The sequence below is a fragment of the Cololabis saira genome, chromosome 22 (genome assembly GCF_033807715.1).
Source record: "Cololabis saira isolate AMF1-May2022 chromosome 22, fColSai1.1, whole genome shotgun sequence".
In the NCBI taxonomy this organism is placed as follows: Eukaryota; Metazoa; Chordata; class Actinopteri; order Beloniformes; family Belonidae; genus Cololabis; species Cololabis saira.
This window is the reverse complement of record NC_084608.1, coordinates 18618527-18638788: the sequence shown is the minus strand read 5'-3', so window position 1 is coordinate 18638788 and position 20262 is coordinate 18618527. Positions and strand designations below refer to the sequence as shown.

Here is a 20262-nt window from a genome sequence, read left to right as displayed (position 1 = left end):
GGATGTGTCAGGTTACCATTTTTGGACATTTTGGTTCAAATGTTTTCTGTGTTTCTCAGACATCTGACTACCCAGTGATCCTCTCCTTGGAGAATCACTGCTCGGTGGACCAACAGAAGCTCATGGCCCATCACCTGATCTCCATCCTGGGAGATGCTTTGGTCACAAAGCCGATTGGTGACACCGTGCCCACCAACTTCCCCTCACCTAAGGTGTGACATCTTTAATCCAACCTCAATGACATGCATTGCATTACAAATATCCCTTAAAATAATCTTCAAAGGAGGACCACTCCTTCAGTTGAGATGTTACTCACTTTCTTGTTTACTTGACAGGAAAGTTAGCTAGACATCCATAAAGGAAACTACTGGTACCAAAGCAGCACTACAGCTGATGCAGAGCTGGGTCTTTCCTTTTAGTTTTTTGTCTTAGTAATCTGAAGATCTTGAGTTTTACATTTGCTGCTACTTCACTAAAACGAGATAATAGTTTAAGGTTTGGCTCAGTTTTGTTTTTCCAAAATGCCTTAGGAGATATTTGGCAAGTGGAATTTGATTTATATGTGAACAGGGGTTAGTTTTTGTGCACAAGAATGCAAGCAATGCTCGCTGGATCTCGCATGCATTTAGTCTCCTTTTTCTGCTATGTAGGGGTGTTTCTCTCATTTCACTGTTACTTAACTATTACTTAACACATTTTTAACATTCCTCTTTCTTTTCTTCTTCTAATTTATGCACTGAGTGCTTCTTATTCTGGTTCTGTGAAGTTTTTTTTTTTGCTTCCCCAAGGCAATAGCCGATACAGAGGAATGAGACCAAAACTACTCTCATGAAACTTGGTGGCGAGTGCAGGCGTTGCTATGTGGTTGGAAAGTGTGTGTGTGTCTTTTCAAAATGCGAGATGAGGTGAATGATTGAGATGTGTTTGAGAGAGTTGAAGTTCAGTAGTTTCATTTACGTAACGGATGTAAATTATCATGAGAAAAAGACATTTCTGCTGCTCTCAGATTTAAAAAGATTAAACTGAGTATTTCTGATCAAAGTTGAGTTTTCCTAAGCAGCCTTTTCCAGACTGTTCATGTAAGGACTTGTCCTTAATTGTGCTTCAGCTGAACAAGTTCTGTTTTTCTTAAAGGGACAGTGACTCAGATTTCCCTTTCAAAAGATATCCTACGTAGTGTTGCATGTTTTGGAATCACATCCTCAAATATTCATTCAAATATAATGTGCTATCTGTTAACACTCCTAGTTATTGTATAAAAGTATAAAATATCTTTAGTCCCACAGAGGGAATATAAAATAGTTTTATTGCTTGTGGTATTGTCGTCCTCAAGGGAATTTTTTATTATACATGACAGAACTTTTTCTCTTCTCTTATTGGCTGTTGAATAGCAGTAACCGCTAACACATGCTCGTCACCGTTACAAAACAGGAAAATCAGCTTTCCTCCACTTTGCAGCGCCCTCTTGTATTACGTCACAGTTCTGTGGTGCATTGGCAGCAATCTAACAATTTTTTACAAATAGCATGATAAATCATGAAAACATATTTTCCATGTGCCTGTGCAGGAGCTGAAGGGCAAGTTCCTCATCAAGGGAAAACGAATGAACAAACTGGATGCAATCTTCACCAATAACAACACCATAGAGGAAGACACAGTGTCTGAGGAGGACGAGGCTGCAGACTGCAAGGAGAACGATCAAAAAGCAAAACCAAAGGTCTGCCAAAGGATTTTTACTCTTTTGGAAGAAACTTGAATAATTGTTTTTGACTTTTTGACTGATGTCATGTGTGTCTGTATTTCCTCTCCTTTCAGAAATCAAAGATCAAACTTGCCAAAGCGCTCTCAGACATTGTCATCTACTGTAAGAGTGTCCACTTTAATGGCTTTGAACATGCCAGAGACAACCTGAACTTCTATGAAATGTCATCCTACAAAGAGAGTAAAGCACTCAACCTTGCTGAGACTTCAGGTAAACACTGCTCTAACTGCCCTTACAACATTTTGAAAAGCAGCCTAAGCAAAGTGTTTTAATGTATTCTTACAGCCACGTCCTTCATCCATCACAACATGGACAAACTCAGCAGGATCTACCCCGCAGGCTCCAGAACAGACTCCTCCAACTACAACCCCGTACCCATGTGGAATGTGGGCTGCCAGATTGGTAAGATCCCATATACTCGATGGAGAAATCCAGTCTTTATCCAATAAAACAGAGAGTAACACTTACGCATACTCTTCTGTCTGACTTGGTTTTCAGTGGCGCTGAACTTCCAAACGGCCTCCAAGGAGATGCAGCTAAACCAGGGACGATTTCTGTCAAATGGCTTTTGTGGGTACGTCCTGAAGCCGGAATTCCAGAGAAGCCTGTCCTCTCAGTTTAACCCCAACACACTCACCAGTGGACCCTGGCTCAAGCGCAAGACCTTCCACGTCATGGTGAGGCTTTGTTGGGCTAAATCTGTATAATATGCTTTAGTAAGTTTACACTGGGTCTGCACAGTATCTTTTGCTTCGCTAGATAAATGGAGAAGTTAAAGTGCTCCTGCCTCCAGTGGTCAGAATTTACCAAAACGTGGTGCTTCAAACCGACGATTCATCTTTCCTATGTTCTGTGTATTTAGAAATAAGTGCAACAGTCGCGTGATGACGTCTGGTAGCGTCACCATGGGTTTTCATTGTGTCCCCAGGTGATCTCGGCTCAGCAGTTACCTAAACTCAACAAGGACAAACACAAGTCCATCGTTGACCCACTGGTCAGAGTGGAGATCTACGGGGTCCCAGCAGACATCGCCAGCAATGAGACGCACTACATCGAGAACAACGGTGAGCATGCGCAAGCGCCGGTAAATTCAAGTCTTTTCAGTGGAAGTGTTGCAAATAACACAAAAATCCTTTCTTGCAGGCTTCAACCCGATGTGGAACGAACGCTTCCAGTTCACCATCAACGTCCCAGAGCTGGCAATGTTGCACTTTACAGTGGAGGACCATGACAAAGCATCCCAGAATGATCTCATTGGGCAGTACTGTCTGCCGGTCACCAGCGTTCAGAACGGTAAGAAAGTCTGAGCTGAAAAATCCAGATGAAACTTCATAAAAAACACATAAACCATGCTTACACATGCATGAGTACATGTTTTCCTGCACACCAGCTGGTATTTAGGAAGAAAGAATGTTCAGTGAGAATAGATGCAGCTCTCACCCGCTTTAGACTGTGTTTTTGGATCTCCATAAACCTGATACGGTGAATGTAAAACAGAAAAAAAGAAGAAAAAACAGGCAAATTTAAAAACAAGCAGATTTTGTGTGCATGTCAGGTGGGTTGGTGATTTTACTGTAGGAATGTGAGTGAGTGTCATATGGTTGTTGTGCCCTGTGATGGCCTAACCCTCAGTGCAGGGTGTACTGCTGGGTTAGCCCCCCCCGTGAGACTTATCAGGAGGAGTAGGAGAAATAGAAAGCACATGACGAATAATTAAATGTGGGAGTTTTGTAAGAACATCCTACGACTGCAATTTTAAGAAGAGAACAAGTATGAACAAGCGTATGTGCTGCTTTTGGTTTCCAGGGTTTGTCTAAAACATAGTCAACAAAACTCCATCTGAACATGTATGTCTCCCTCCTGATTATTAGTGTTGCTGTATAATTTAAAGTACTTGCCTTCCATGCATTTTTTGCAGTTAGAGCTGGGGTTTTTGGTCTTTCTGTGCTGCTGGTGCCCGGTTTTAGCCTCTTTTTGATAATACAACTTTTTTTTTTGATAACTTTGACGCCCCTTTGCCCTGAACTTACACAGCTGATTTTGTTTCTCATCTTAATCAGCTGCTCGTGTTCATTTTCTGTCTGTGATCAGTTTATGAGACGGAAGACTGTCACTCTCATCAATATCATGCTTCTTTGGTTTTTTAAATTTCATCCTTATATTTATTTAGTTGTGGAACAAATAGTTTTTTATATGTAAAAGCATATGTAGGTGAGTGTCCATGCATTCAGGCCCATAAACGTGCATACACATTCACAATGATTGAGGTAAATAAAAGGTTAATTATGTAAGGTTTAATTTATCTGGTGAACAGAATGCTAATTCACATTTCTGTTTCAATGCATGTTTTACACATGAAACTCATGCATTCTCACTTGGATATAATGGTATGAAACTGCTCTATCAGGTTATTTTATACCATTAAACATATGATATGTTCATCCTTAAGTGTCCTGGACAGCACAGTTTTCTGTAACGTGATTTGAGCTGTACGTTACTACAACTTTCATTTGCTGATGAGGCAAAAACATACTTCCTATCTTCCAGGATATCGCCATGTCCCACTGCTCACCAAGAGAAATGACGTCATCTCCTCTGCTGGACTCTTTGTGCATCTCATGCTCGTGGACGATCAGTAGGCTCATGTCCTTTAATGTCTGTAGCATCTTTTTTTTTTTTTTTTTACAAACTCTAACTGATTTTGTCCAGTTTTTAAAGCTCAGTAGCGTGACCTTAATCAAGTGTTGCAAGTGCATCTTCATTTAGGAGATAATTAATAATAGACATGAGCCAAGCATCACCTGCCGACTCGCAGTGGCCTTTGACTCCTCAGGTCATTGTTTAATTTTCTTTTCTTTTCTTTTTAAACAACTAATTTGACAGCTCCTGTAGTACAGTGACACAACGATGAATGAAAATGTGTGTGACAGAGCAATGAATGAAAAGTGTGGGAAGCTATTTAAAGACAATTAAACTGTATACTGGGCGAAGTGAGATAATTAATGTGACTTTTATGTGACTAGCAGCTTCAGATGTACTGCCTATGAGGTCTGAATAGTTTTGCATAATTTTTTTTTTAAGATTCCTTAAAGTAAAATGTTATTTCCCTTCATGGTAATATAGAGTTAGTTTAAATCATATTCATGAAGGTGTTTGTAAAGAAACAACATAGACACTTTTTTCTGAACCGAACAAGCCTTGACTTTTATTTTCTTAGCATAATGCCATAGTGATATTGATCACAGGGGTGACTGTATGTTTTTTAGGTGTTGAAAGTTTGTTTGTCTATTTACAGTGTTATGTGTTTATATATATATGTCTGTTATTCATTATGAATGTTCCTCAGAGATGACTGCTCTGCTGTGTACATATATGATGGTCATTGCTTTCAAACACACTATAAATACTATATATCCTCCACTTGTGACTGTTGGAAAAAGCAAAGAAGCTAATGGACCTTTTCTAGCCTTATTAAACCGCAATTCACCAGCATGTTATTATTTGTAACAACATTAAGCCTCAGTGCCTTCAGATTGTCACATCTCTAGTCTGCAATTGCACTAGTTGTTCAATAAAAAACAGTCTCTTTGTGTCTGAAAGTTTTCTGTGTTTATTCCATGAGTGATTTATTGCAAGAGATAATAAAATGAAGAAAAATGTGATCATCAGTTGATCACTATGAAACATTAACAAGCATTGCAAAATACAAAGCATCTATTGAAGAAAAAACATCAATTACAAGTGTCAATCATGTCCTGGAATTCAAGTAATAATAATAATAATAATAATAATGATACTAATAAACGATAACAGTCCTATTAATAGGAATTTTCTCTTGCAATCACCAGTACTTGGCTTAAATTATTAAATAAAATGAAAAAAAAAAACCTCCTGTTTTCTCAGCAACAGATTTGGTTTCTTCACCGATTTCTCAGTACAACATAGAAACAGGTTTGGCAGGTCTCCTCAGAAAAGCCCAGCTTTCTTCTTCAAGGCAGTCTGCCGCCAGGCGGGCAGGCGCTGGAAGTCTGCACGGGTCGTGCCGAGCAGCGCCTCGAAATCCCCGTTGGACAGGTACTCCTGCAGAGAGGAGAGGTTAGGCTGACCCCTGCCGGCCACAGGGTGGTACTGCAACAGCACTACACCACAATCAGCTTAAATAAGTATCTCTTTCTGGTTCATATAGTTTGGTATTTCACTGTGCTGCATGTAAATACATGTTTATGTCTAAATTGTTTTCACTCCCTGCACTCTTCATGTTTATCTGTCATTTAAATAGACTGATTTGTTACTGCTTATGCCATTATTCTTTCCTGCATTCTGGATCTGGTTTGTTGTGGTTCCCAAGAACCAGAACCAAGCAAGGTGAGGCAGCGTTCAGTTATTCTGCTCCTCACCGGTGGAACAAACTTCCTGTAGACCTGAGGTCTGCTCCAACTGTAGATCCTTTAAATCAGGCCTAAAAACATTACTGTTTACTGAACCATACTCCTAAATTAAATACTTACCTGCTGTATTCTACTGCCCTTATTTTTAACAACTTGTGCTTTTTATTATTTTACCTCTTTTCTTATAATTTTATTTCATTTATTTGGTATTTAAGCGTACTCTTAAATTAAATACTTTCTGAAAACCGCGAATGAGATGTGCGGTACTCTACTGCCCTTAGTTTTCAGCAACTTGTGCTTTTTATTATTTTACCTTCTTTTCTCATAATTTTATTTCATTTTATTTGTTATTTACTGTCTAATTATGTCTGCCGCTTTTAATGTTGATGTAAAGCACTTTGAATTACCTTGTGTTGAATTGTGCTATATAAATAAACGTGCCTTGACTTGCATTCCCCTGTTAGTCCCTTAGGGTAATATTGTCCAGTAGAGTGATTCTACATTGTGTTTTTTTGTTCTAAATGTATTTTCTGTCATTATGGTCATTTTTGTCCCTTGTGTAATCATTTTGAATGTTCTTGTAGTTGCTTATTGCTGCAGCAGTAACACAGTTCTATTACACAAGACTTTCTCTCTGCTTTTTGCTTATTTTTTTGAGCCTTTTTGTAATTTTTGTTTTCTTTTTTCTCTTCCATGGTCACCATACATGGCACAAAAGACACAAAAACCCTTGTGTCTGTTTGGTGCATGTCTTGTGTGTCCTTTCATTACATTTTAAGGGTTTTTGAGGTTTCCCGGCATAGTAGACACATCGCTCTCAGTGCTCACTATAAGAAATATCCTATGATACCTTTAACATTACTCTTATACTCTTGCTGGTGAAATAAGCAGAAGTGTTGTTGCAAGGAGCTGGTTGGATAAGACACATACTAAATGTTTAAGAATGCTGACCAACAAATTATAATAGTCACTTCAGCAGGAACCATTCATGTTTGCATTTTTTTCCCCTATAAATAACTATAATTACATAACCACTGTTTCTCATTTCCTCTAAATGTGGAACTCCACCCTCACCTCGCGCTGACTCGGGTCCACTCCCTCTGGGAGATCGTCGGGAGTCTTGCTGACGAGGAGCTCAGGATCCAGAGTCATCCCACTGCCCCCGGCGGAGGAGGATGGGGTTCTCTGGTTGAACGGGCTGGTTGGAGCGGAGGATCGGGGGGACATATCGTCTCCGTGAGTCCTGTACACTGGAGAAGTCATGGGGCCCCCTGGAGCCCTGTACCCACCGCCGCCTCTCCCAGCAGGAGCCTTGTTCACGTTAACGTTGCTCAGGTCCTTCACACATAAGACATTCACGGTCACATATTAGTGTCATAGTTATTATTTGTTGTTAGAGCGATAATAGTACATTTATTCAACATGATCAGAATTAGAGTCAGTCAGGGACTTACTACAGTGACCTGAGAGATGGATGCAGCATCACTCAGGTTTTTTTTCATCTCCTCGTAAGACTTTCCTCCCTGGGTGAGAAGATCAAAGAAGATGGGATTGAAAAATTACTTATTTTATTCTTATTATTCCAAATCATCCAGATTTCATAGTGCTTCATCTGCGCAAGATAAGTTGTACTTTTCCTATTTGTGGCTCCTTCTCGTAATCAGGCATGTTGGGTGATGTTGAAATTGTTAATGTGTTGTTTATGCTGCTAGATGATTAGTAATACTCCGCTCTCTGAGCTCCCACACGGAGGCATGCATGAAACTCACACTCCACTTATGAGGGTCCCACGCGTTGAACCAGCCGGTGAAAGTGGGGGGCTCGTATCCCTGTTTGACGACGATGACGGGCGTGTCGGGGTCGCGGCCCGCCGGGTGTGTCCTCAGGTACTCTTTCGCGCTGGTCCACGCCTCTCTGCCCTCTTTCTCGTTGGATGATTTTCCCACCCAAAAGAAAAGCTGAGTTCATGCAGAGAGAGGCGAAGCAGCAAAGAGAAGAATACATTACACCAAAGATGCACATGTGTCTGCATATTTGAACAGAAATCCACATTCTCTCACCTCCTCCCAAGTGTCCAGGAGCATGATGTCATCTTCGTCCAGGTCATTCTGGGCAAAGTCGTACACCTCGGTCATCCTGAACACACCCGTCTGGTTGGAGCACTCGAACAGCCGGGGACTGTGAGGCGGCTCCTCCACCTGCAGTCTGAAATAACAGAGAGCTTTCTTTCAGGACAGCTGCGTAATCTGTTCTTTTTTTGGTGAATGCTACATTTTATTGGCTTCACATGGGCATATTTCACTGATCTGACATGAAAATAATCATTATAATTAAACGTTTAGCTTATTACTGGTTAAAAATAGCATTACAGTTTTTCTCGATCGTTTTGGCCCATTTTCCCATTCACAGTTTACTTTTTCAAAACAGCTCACACAAAGCTCTTAACAGAAGCTGAAATAACCAAAACACTTCATGATGTTTGCAGAATGACACCACTTTCTCAAAACTTGTCACACATCCATCAAAACCAAACTTCCATCAAAACCTACAATTTTTTCTCAATTGAACATGTATGTTTTCTCATTTATTTAACAATGGATAACAAAATTGAAACTACAGCTATCAATATCAACCTTTGTTCAACACCCTCATAGTATTGACTATTTTACAACTGACAACATACTACAATTTGGGTTTTGTATTGAGCACTCTAACTTAGTTATATAACTTAGAAATATACTGTCACAGAGTATTTACAGTAAAATCAGAAAATGTGTATACAGTAAAATATTGTAGATCTGTCTTTGTATTGCTGAAGTTCCTGTCAACACCATTGATTTACATTTGTTCTACTGTGTACAAAATGGCAAGACTCTGACAGAAAAATATTTATTGCAGTACTTGTCACATGCACATACTGTAAGCAATCAAAATGACAGGGTTCAATATGCAGTACAACAAAGGTCAATTCTCAAAGAAAGTACTGTAAATGAAACACAATGAAATGAAACCCTGTAAATATGAAAAAAATAAAAATACAGGAAAATTACGCATTGTCGACACGGGCCTGACGATCAGGCCACATGTTCTAATCCACATGTTCTCATCCACGTCCTCCTCGATCCATGCTTGGTGTCGACTTCAAGCTATTGACCTCTTTGATAGGTTGAGGACTACTGGCTTTGTTTTGCAAAGAGAGTTCACACAGGTGCTGATAATTTTTAGAATTGAGAGAGCAGTTCCAATTGGCTGCTACAAAGTGTCTGCAATGTGTTGCCATGGTAAATCAGTTATGTTTTGTGTCTCTTTGTGAGAAGTGTGTTAACTGTTTTGAAAAGTGTATTAAAAGTCAAAGAAAATTGTGTGAAAGCAATGAGAAACAAGTTAACTGATTCGCCAGAGAGGACTCTTGCTGCGCAAAGAAGGTGTGAGCATTAGATAAAGTTGACCCATGATGTGCAAAATGTGTCAAAGCAATCGAGAAAAACTGTAATAGGCCTATTTGAGGATTGCATAATTCTTAATTAATTAGATTTTATAAAGCACATGCTTTACCTCCTTAAAAAAAGGAGCGAGATTAATTATGGTGCAAGAAGTAAAACGTCTCTTGAAATTTTGTTCACAATATCTCCCCTTAAAATATATATCTCAACAGAAAGACAAATATGTTTGGGTTTACCTCCTGTCATTGGCATAGGGAGCCTTTCCGCCTAAAGCTACCCAGAATGCAGCGGGCTCCTGGCCCTCCATCACCACCTGCTTGTCCTGCCTGAACAGCGCATCAGACACTTCTTTCGCCATCACCCTCTCATCTCCGCTGCAGCCCTGGAGCCGAGCAGAAGTCCATTAACCACGTACGTATACGGATTCACACTGTTACTCACTAATTATAAAGAGGGGTTCATACCTTTCCGTACCACAGGTAGCATACTTTGCTTGTCTTCAACAAGAACACGTCATTGGAGTTGAGAAAGGATGCGGTGGCCTGCACTTCGGTGGCCTTGGTGTTGAACTCGCAGGTCCCCCTCACCTGGAAGAGTCTAGAGCTGCTCTCAGGGTTGACCACACCGGGCCGGCCCGTGCCTCCCTGTAGTTACATGTAGAGACACGTCATAAAAGCTTGGATACATTTTAACACCTAGGCCTAAATCTGAATCGTATCAAGACATTTTCATGCACTTTATTTTTCGGTCATGGCTGCACACATGTGAGAAATATCACTTCAATTTGCCCTTGAGCATTTCTAAGCCAGGAAAGGAAAAAAATCTGTCTGAAAATCGCACCTCAAAGACGATGAATTTGCCTTTAAACATAGCCAGGAAGTGGCGGGGCTCCTTTCCCATGACCAATCTGACCTGGACTGGGGCTCCATTGTACTTGTTATCAATACCTACAGCCTGGTAGGCGCACGCCGTTATCTCATCCTGAGTGGCATGGCGTCCCTGATGCAGAGCAGAGGGGAGGAAAAAAGAAATCGTCAGTACAAAGAAAGTGCCAGTTTTTCCAGAGACAGAGAAGTGAGGGAAAGAAATCATAATAGCGACGACACGAACCTGCCACATGTAGAGTATGTGCTGTCGCTGGTTTGACCTTTGATACGTGTACAGCACCAAGTAGCAGTCTCCCCCGTAGAACTGTCCGTGTGTACTTGAGTGGACTTCAGCCAGCTCCAAGTTTTCAATGCGCCACACCTTAAAAAAAAGTACTTTATTTCATGTTTTCTTATGTGGGAAACACAAAATATTGTTTATATTACTGTACACCCATGAGAATAGGCTCTGGTTTTTGTATTTATTCTTGCAGGATTGCATCCGTGTTGCGTTTATTTTAAATTACCACGACTTCTCCGGAGCCGTCATCCACCATACGCTGCTCAGCTGCAACTTCAGGATGGGCGTGAAGCTCCATCACATCAAACTTCACCTGCTCCACCTTAGCTGTTTGGAGACCCAAAGAGTTGAGTAAATGAGTGAGAATTACAGTTTTTCTCAATCGCTTTGGTACATTTCTCAGATCAGAATTGAAATTCTCAATACTACTTGTTCAATCTTCACATCATTGTGTCACTTGTGCACATCAGAAAAGCAGTTTCTCATTTATTTGTTGTTTATGTCATGTTGATCAAAATGTATTATAATGGGTCTCTGTTGAATAGTCTCACCCCCCACAACATTTAGGCATTAGTTCATCGCATAAGTCTTTGAACAAGTTGTCATAATATGTCAGCATATTTCTATACATTTCCATTAGAACAAAGTCCATTAGACTTTGTTTCTAAATCTGGCCTGAATTGGTAAATTGATCCCAGGTGAATCTTGACTTTCTGTAATGAAGGGAAATATGTCAAGCATTAGATCAACCAATGATCAACCAGTTTTCTGAAATAGCTCAACGGTGCATCTCATGAACTATCAGCTGGCAAGTATACACATAGCCGGAGCACAAAACAATGTTACAATGTCTGACAATGGACGGACAAGCAATTGGACGGGGTCAACAGCCAGAGAGAAGAAGAAGAGGAAGAGGAGTGAGGCTGCGTGGCGGAGGAGTTGGGAGGCAAAACAGAGGAAGAGGCAGAAGAGGCCGAGGACATATGCGCGTTCCTGATGAGATAAGAACTACACTTGTAGACCATGTTCTCAATCATGGGCTTACAATGGTCGAGGCTGGTCGAAGGGTGCAGCCAAATGTTGGGGGAACAACTGTGTCCTCAATCGTTCAGACTTTTCGTCGACAGAACAGGTATGTAATCTAACAATAGGCACTGTACTGTAATACTGTATACTTTCTGTAATGCTTCATACAATATGAAAGTATTCTACTTTCATTTTACAATATACAGTAAGTATACTATATACAGTGACATTTTATCTTACTCAATTTTGTGTTTTGCATTACTATATTTTTTCCACATAGGACTGCAAGACAACTTCACAGGGGTGGCAGAGGAACCCTTTTCACACCTGAACAGGAGGAGGCTATTTGCACCATGGTTGTACAAAACAATGCCATAAGACTAAGGGAGATAAAGACTAAGCAATTTGACTGTCTTATCCGTACACAATGACACAAGCACTTGTGATTCTGATGCACTGACACGTTTATTGACACAGATATTTAATTTTGAGAGATGAACTAAGGATTTTGAGCAAGAGACTGGCTTTTGCAGGTAATCCATGGTGTTTTGCTATTTGTACGAACTGTTTTGAGAAATGCACTTACTGTTTGGCAAATGTCGAGGATGATCTGAGAAATGTACCAAAGCGACTGAGAAAAACTGTAATAAACACTAATACATTAAACTAAATAATATGGATAATAAGCAAAATATATGTATCAATTAGCAATAAAACCTTCCAACTGATTTCTGAAACGTTGTTTGACCTACAGTAGATGTGTCATGAACAATCATTCTGAAGAGATTACCTATCTTCCCAACGGTGTGAGTGGTGCCCAGACCCTTCGTTTGTCCCTTCTCTGTCCAGGACTTGAACATGTGCTTGAACATCGCAGACTCTCCTCCCTCAGCCATCACGTCCACCTGGGTGCCTGGTGGGTATTTTTTGGCTTTTATATAACCCTACAAGAAAAAAATGTCCTTGATTATGTCTGTCAAGGTTGTTCTCCTGAACTTTGTTTTTCATTTTTGAAATTCTTCAGGAAGCATTTTTAAACCTGTAAAACCTCAGACGTCAGAGAGAGGTATATTAGAAGGACGTTTATGCCTGATTTTACTTTATTTTTCCTCTTAACTCGCTAAACTCACCAGAGCTCTGTTCAGAGCTCCCTGACGCTCGTCCTTTGAGGCTTGTTTGCCTTTCCAAACCATCACACTCGAACCTTTGTTGTCCAAAATGTAACAGTCCTGTCAGTCACCCCCCAAAAAAGAGAAGAAAAAAACACTTGACATTTAGAAAGGACTGGTTTTCTTCTAAATCAGCATTTACAACGGGTTGGGAGGATATAAGCCGGTTACCGAGGAGCGCAGCAGGTCTTGTGTCAGAGGCTGAGTGGCTACCTCTTGAACCACTAGATTACCACTGCTGTCATAAACACTGGGGAGAGAAGTGAGAACATCTGAGTATGGAGGAGTGTTTTGCAGCAAGGTTGAGCAGCAGGGGAGTCCTTACTGGTAGAGTCTGACGCTGTTGCTCTGCTGCTGGTCATGCTTGTCATCAGGGATGGCATCCTTCAGCTGTTTGGGCTTTGGGCCGAGCACAGTTGTCATGAGTTCCAACAGCTCTGGTGAATCCTTCTCTCCTCCTCCTCCCTCGATGACACCGATCTGAGCACGGCCTCCTCGCTCCCGGTCCCGGATGTCCTGAGCCAACAGGACCGCCTGAACACAGAAAAGTCAAAGATACAGAGTTGGACAAATGATTTCTAGCCTATTTAGCTTACTATTTACTTTGGTGTAAAGAAATCGCCACTGTCTATTGTGTACCCTAACAAGTCTACATGACAGTAACTGCTCGTTCACGTTTGATATTTAAAAACAGTTTTAAAGAGGAAAAGTTATACTGGCCTTTAGCATTCACATTAACAGTTATGGGGATAAACCCCTACTTAAGGTCTCCAACTTCCATCCATCCATCCATCCATCCATCCATCCATCCATCCATCCATCCATCCATCCATCCATCCATCCATCCATCCATCCATCCATCCATCCATCCATCCATCCATCCATCCATCCATCCATCCATCCATCTAAAGCTAGCTAGATAAATCGATCCCTTGTCAACTTTGAAGTTAGCTTTAAAACTATTAGCCTACTACCTTTATCTTTTCACAAAGCATTGACCATTTGATTAACTTTTAGGACTAAACAAGGCATTTCCTTCCTTGTTTTAAAACCAGATAGACTTTAGACATATAGAAAGATAGATAGATAGTAACAATAATAAAAGTTTTCTCTTTTAGAAGGTTTGTTCGAGGCAGTTTATGATAGAAATATGTATGATATCCATTTACTTGAAGGTTGTAGAAATGCACGAAACTGCCCAAATTTTGTCACTAAATCATTGGTTTTGAATATAAATTCAGAAGCAAATTTAAAACTTTGATAGCTGGAACGGGGAAGGCGCAGAAAGTCAAACTGTTAGTACTGTAAGTAAATAGTAAGTTATGTATTATGCCTTAAAATCCAGTGTATAAAAATCCCAGTGACATGGCAGAGTTGAAAAACTCAAAGAGTGTCACTGAATTCCTTATTATTGAACATTAAATGTGTTCACCTTGATATCACTGACACTTGTCTGGCCTTGTCAGTATGATTTCCTTCGTTCTCTGCTTTTTTTTCTCCTTTGGACTTTTAGGCCTAATTTCCCATTGAGTTTAATACCCTACAGAGAGGCCTTGAATTTGAAAGGTTAAAAAAAATCCCTGTGAATTCATACAATTATACTTAATCATTATCCTCGAAAAACTAAAAAAAAAAAAAGAAGAACTCTGGGGTGAGCATCCTGTCTTTAATTAAAAACCCCTTTAATACTTGCATAATGTTATGATCGGCTTTCAATGTTAAAATATGAATGAACTTGTAATAGTTTTATTTCAAATGCACTTATCTCTTATCTCTTGCATCAGTCTCAGTAAAAGATTACCTTGAGCTTTTCTTTCCTGTTGCTCTTTGGGCCGTTCCACTGCACTATGGCTTTCCCGGTGTCCAAAAGAAATATATCTCCATTGTTAAAGCTGCTCCATGACACGTCAACCTTTGAGTAAACACAAAAACATAACATAATACGTTTTTTCATCTATTTCTTGTATTTGAATGAGTGCTTTATGGTGTTAACAGGTTAAAAACCACACAATCACGACACTCCTCAGGCAATTACAGTGACAGATATGATAACAAGCAGGCCATAATTTGTTGAGGAGCAGTGTTTACACCTGCAGCGTGACGGTAAGAAGCTTGTGATAGCAGCAGTGGGAGGTGCTGAGAAGACTAAACTCTGTAATAAGCAGATACATTCTAGTCTACAAACCTCTGCAGCTGACACATGCTTCTTCCCTTTGACGTGAAGCAATCGCAGGACGTCGTAGGCGTTCGTTTCAACCTGGTTAAAACCCGAGGCCACTCCACCCTTCTTGTAGCTGTGGAGAGATCAGTGTACTTTACCAAAGTTCAAGTGTTATAAATCATTAAGGCTGCAGACGTTAAGCAGGAAGAAAAGAAAGAGCTTAGAGATTAACTTGAAAATTCAGTTAATTTTGACTAAATAAACACAACAATAGACTTAAGCTTGATAAACAGGGTTAGAGAATGAAGGCAAGGCAAGTTTATTTGTGGAGCACAATTCATACACAAGGTAATTCAAAGTGCTTTACAGCTACATAAAATCACAAGAAGGACAATAAAACAATTCTAAAAAACATAAAAATAACAATTAGTGCAAATTAAATCCTTTCAGTTGTGATATGCACATCTAAATACTGTTATAAACTGTTTTCAGCCTGGATTTAAACATTGTCAGAGCTGAGGCCTGTCTGACATGATATGAATTATGTTCTTCCTGTTGCTTATCCTTGAAAACACAATTGCGTTTTGTGTCGTAATCATTTCAGACAGAGGGATTAGGGTTGGGAAGCCACGCCTCGTGCTCTTTGAGGTGACCACCATCCTCCTCAACCTTTGTCTATGTGACTCACATCAGGCCGTTTTTAAAGTAGCTCCTGAACTGTGCTGATTCGTGGCCCTGCACCTCCCGGTGCTGCAGCGGACTCTTGCCCAGGTGCTCGTCCAGCATGGTGACGTAGATGGCCGCAGAGCCTTGCTCATCCTGAGAGGAGGAGTTTCCTATCCAGTAGTGGATGTCAGTGGACTCACCAGAGCCCTTTTTCTGGCTTATCTGGTGAAAGACAGTAAATCATAAAGTTATTCAACCTTTTACATGCATCCAATCAGGGAGTCAATAATCTCCCAGGATATCAGTCGGTATCGTACTCACATTTAGGACTATATAACAGTCTCCCTCAAAGAAGTTACCAAAGGCCTTGGATGGAACGGGAACCATTTCCATTTTCTAAATAGAGAAAACAACCTTCAACCTCTCAAGTGCACATAAAGCACAGCAATGTGTCCAATAATGGTGATGTGGGATGCAGGGCATTTGTTTTTAGGGCTGACTCACGTTGATGGTCCATATCTGCAGGCCTGGCTTTCGCACGACTTTCCTATAGGCATCAGGATTGTCATTCATCATTTTGCTGACCTAAAAGTAGAAGTACAGAAGATATAAAAGATCATAAACTCTTCAGCTTATCATTTCACTGTACAGTATAATTCTATCTGATGTGGGTTTCAAATTTAAAGCATTTATGAACTTGTACAGGACAGAGGAAAGTAAAGTTCAAATGAAAATATAAGAGGCTGACTTAATTTTCTTGGCACTTTAATGCATAACTTTTCATAAACACAAGATGTTCTTTTATCCATGATCATACTGATTTCAAAGCTATGCTACCAGGGAATTAATATTGCATAATTTATGCATTCAATAATTACAGAAAGCTGTCTAAATCATTGCTTTAGATAAAACACTATAGAGATCCGTGTTACTTGTATGCCAGCATCTATTATGAATGAAGCATTGCAATAACAATCTATAAAGCCTGTCTGAAGGTGTTTTTCCTGCTCAACAGTTGCTTTTATTTATAGAGATTTCTTTTCTTTCTTTTATCTTCACTTGGACCAGTTTATATTGTGTATATATATATATATATATATATATATATATATATATATATATATATATATATATATATATATATATATATATATATATATATATATATATATATATATATCCCCAGTGCAAAGTGGGGGTTTAGACCTTTGGCCATAGTCCATTGTGATGCATTAATCTGTGACTCTTTGAAATGAAAATAGGCTACATTTATAATCTAAAGTTCAAATTCAAGTCAACCAAGCAAAATTAAGCGAGATAGCTGACTAGTTAACATGCACTCTTGCTGAGGCTTGCTGAGCTATACAACAGTGTATGATGACCAAAAAAATGTGCGTTGTGGGGAGTAAAACATAATTTGTAACTTTCTAAATGTAACACTTTACAAAAGAAAACAATGACTCTGCTAGAAGCTATCAGAAGATCATTATAGCAAAATTTGATTGGTGCTGTGCTGTTCTGCCATACAGTAGAACAAATTACAACAAAGATACATTTAAAAAATATATTCAATATGGCAGTTTTTGGACTAAAATCGATCCATATTTTTGTAATCCTAGCTATGCGGAATAAGACGTGACTCTGCACAGAGCCCTTTTTGAACAAATACGTCTCGAGTGTCAAAAGAACTAAACTATAAGATGAAATAAAAAAGTGGTAAGCTCATTAATCACACCGACTGCAGTATGTTAGAAAACACCTGCTTAGTTACAACTCCTCTAAAGTACCCAAAGACGGTAAATAAAAAGATGTTTCCCTTTCTCTCTCATCCATCAGTTTCCTTTCACAGGAAAGAAATATCTCCATGGTGACAATTGAACCATTTCAAAGGCTTGCATGTGTGACAGGCAGGAACCTCTAATCCCGCTAATGAGAGTCAGCCTGGCGCCATGGCAACAAACAAGTTTTGCAATCAGCACTGCTTCAACTGGCTCTTGACTCAGATATGAGAAACAACAGCCCTGATAAGCAAACATGGCTCACAGGTGCAGTTTCTGCTGTAGGTATAAAGCTACAAGCGTGGACGTTATCTGCTGGGAGGAACTGATGTCTAGAGTTGGTCTCCACAGATATATCTTAGATATAGTTTGTGGCTCTTATAACACACACTGAATTTTATCTCTTTCACAGATAAATCTGGCTACTCTGAGATTGATGAGTTGAAATAGATGAGGTCAGCTGTACTCTGAGATCTTAACCGCTCCTTTTTTAATATCAGGAGGTCTCAGCTGTTCTAATCAGATAGAAAAGTGACACTCCTTGGGTTGGGCTGAAAAAAAAGAGCATATTGAATCGATTGTGCGTCATTCTGCATCATATAACACTTATCTTAATGCTACATTTAAAAGTCTGATAACGGTATGATGGTGTTACCCGTTCAGTGTAGGTATGGCTTTAAGCTTAAGTAATCATATTTAATAATATGCCTATTCTGTTTAGATACTCATTTAGATGATTCAGATGACGTTTTGGAAATGAAATTATACCGAAAATCCCTTTTTTTTTGTATTTTTGTATGGTCAGAGGAGAAGCCACACCTTGTACTGTAGGTGTGTCCAATCTAGATATCTAATAGAGACCAGGATAATATGGGAACAATCTGGGTAAAATATTAGTGTTTTATTAGGCATTGCTAAGTAGAGTTGACTTTTGGTGTTACTAATAGGCCTATAACAAAATTGAAATAAAAGGAATAAGCGAGTAAAGACAATGGAAAGATAGATGGAAGAAGACTTTGCAGTGTTAACTCCCTGCCGCTCACGTTCATTGTGCTTTGACATCCGATGCCTTTCAAAATAATTGAAAACCTGAGCAAATAACTGATGAACAAGTGGCGTGAATAGCAATGTTGCATCCATTACAGGGACAGGTAGGACTGGTTCCCTCCATTAATCTGCAGTGTCCGTTCCCTCAGCAAACACAATGACCTTTATCTTTCCCTCAGTTCTGTAAATGCATACTCTGATTTCTGTTTTTAAAATGATGCTGGTGTAAAAAGCTATCTTCTCTCTAATCTTCTTCATGCCACAATTTCCAAATCTGAATCATTTTGCGAAAAGAAACATAGAAATAAGTTCAGGGAAGTAACACAAATTTAAGTATTGTTCTTACCTTGTGTTTTGTCTGAAGAAGTGAAGACCTCAATGTCGCCTAGACGTAGCAAAGATATAATAATGTAATAATGTAAAGTAAATGATGATATGTGTATTAATAATGTATTTTGGCCCCTTCCAGCACGTCCAAGCCGGAGTGTGTGAGGCAGAGAAGGTTGGATATATTTGTCTCCACACCCAGGTTTGAACACACCTGCAATTTCCTGCCATGATATTTACAATAGCAGCGCTGTAAACACGCCCCCTCCCAGCCTCCCGGATGCAGTGCTCATGCGTGGTTTCTGGCCTGGATGAAGATAGCCAGACATGGCAAACACAAGCTTTTCTGAGAAAATTCGGCCTCCCTCATCCCATGAACCCCAGCTTGTGCTTTAACTGGCCCCCCGGAGCAGCCCCTTCAACACCACAGGGGCCACGACACCAATTATTCATTTCACAACTGTTACATCAAGCAGATGGGGGGACATGGACTCACGGAGCTCTGAGTGGTGTTTAAAAGGATTTTGAGGCTTTCTATAAAAATGAAGGAGAAAAAAAATGCAATGCCACTACTGAGCGTTTACGCCTCTGGGCCTTGATGTCTCAGAGACTGTTTGTGTTTGCATTGGTTTGCTGTGAGGATGACGACGTATTAACACACTGTATCTAAAGTGATTAGGACCATTTTTCAAGTCACACAAATGATTTCTCTGCAGGGTGTAGATGTTGATCCTTAGCCAAACAGTGACTTGAATGTAAAGATACAAAAGGGATTAAAACGGGGTTGGTCGCTTTTACAGCCGACGATCGAATCTTGAGCTTCAAACAAACTTCATAACTCCTTTCTGCTTGCTTTCACACACTCATGAATCTGCCAGCATCTCCAGCTACTTTCAAAGTCTGTGACCGATCTGTCAGGTTGTGTGATGGTGCTTGTTTGTCAGTGCATGAATCATGCAGGCTCTCTCCTGATGCTCTCTGTTCAGGGATACAACTATTAGACTCGTCATTGTCTTATGCTGTACACCGCAGATCATACAGCCGCTGGCAAGAAATCTGAGGAACCCACTGTTACATAACTGACCCACTTTCCCTGTGCTTCAAGTGAACTAAGTGAAGTTTCTCCTACCTTCAAGCACGTCTCTCCATTTGTATAATTCTGCCCTGGACTCCTTTGCAAAAAAAAGACATGAATCCCAGAGTGTAATGACCTACAGCCCCTTCATATTTGAGGGAACAAGAAAAGAGTTCAACAAAAAGACAGAAGACTAAACGTCCTTTAACGAAACGTTCTGCAATGCCTAATCCTCAGATGTACTTCAGGTGTG

The 20262-nt window shown here is 39.9% G+C and overlaps 2 protein-coding genes across 4 annotated transcripts in view; one reads left to right on the top strand and one right to left on the bottom strand.

Annotated features, from left to right (window-relative positions):
- plcd1a (phospholipase C, delta 1a) overlaps positions 1-5727 on the top strand; it is a 21656-nt gene extending 15929 nt beyond the window's left edge. For both annotated transcript variants that reach the window (XM_061713856.1, XM_061713855.1), the window contains exons 8-15: positions 60-212; positions 1568-1717; positions 1816-1972; positions 2048-2164; positions 2261-2439; positions 2691-2826; positions 2906-3055; positions 4310-5727. In XM_061713856.1, coding sequence (XP_061569840.1) covers positions 60-212; positions 1568-1717; positions 1816-1972; positions 2048-2164; positions 2261-2439; positions 2691-2826; positions 2906-3055; positions 4310-4401 — 1134 coding nt within the window. In that variant the 3' untranslated portion in view covers positions 4402-5727. The remainder of the gene's footprint in view (positions 1-59; positions 213-1567; positions 1718-1815; positions 1973-2047; positions 2165-2260; positions 2440-2690; positions 2827-2905; positions 3056-4309) is intronic.
- Positions 5349-20262, bottom strand: vill (villin-like). 2 transcript variants are annotated; one of them, XM_061713854.1, is made up of 21 exons: positions 20064-20262; positions 18954-18992; positions 16287-16367; positions 16104-16178; positions 15805-16004; positions 15141-15249; positions 14757-14867; positions 13281-13489; positions 13127-13205; positions 12917-13015; positions 12577-12730; positions 10987-11087; positions 10704-10841; positions 10434-10592; positions 10058-10237; positions 9830-9975; positions 8211-8355; positions 7920-8108; positions 7605-7673; positions 7225-7488; positions 5349-5842 (listed from the first exon to the last, which is right to left on the bottom strand). In XM_061713854.1, exons 3-21 carry the CDS (start codon positions 16356-16358, stop codon positions 5729-5731), a joined length of 2613 nt encoding a protein of 870 aa, XP_061569838.1. In that variant the 5' UTR covers positions 16359-16367; positions 18954-18992; positions 20064-20262; the 3' UTR covers positions 5349-5728. The 2 variants fall into 2 exon arrangements, with proteins under 2 accessions (XP_061569838.1, XP_061569837.1); XM_061713853.1 differs by lacking the exon at positions 20064-20262 and having other exon boundaries at positions 18954-19137.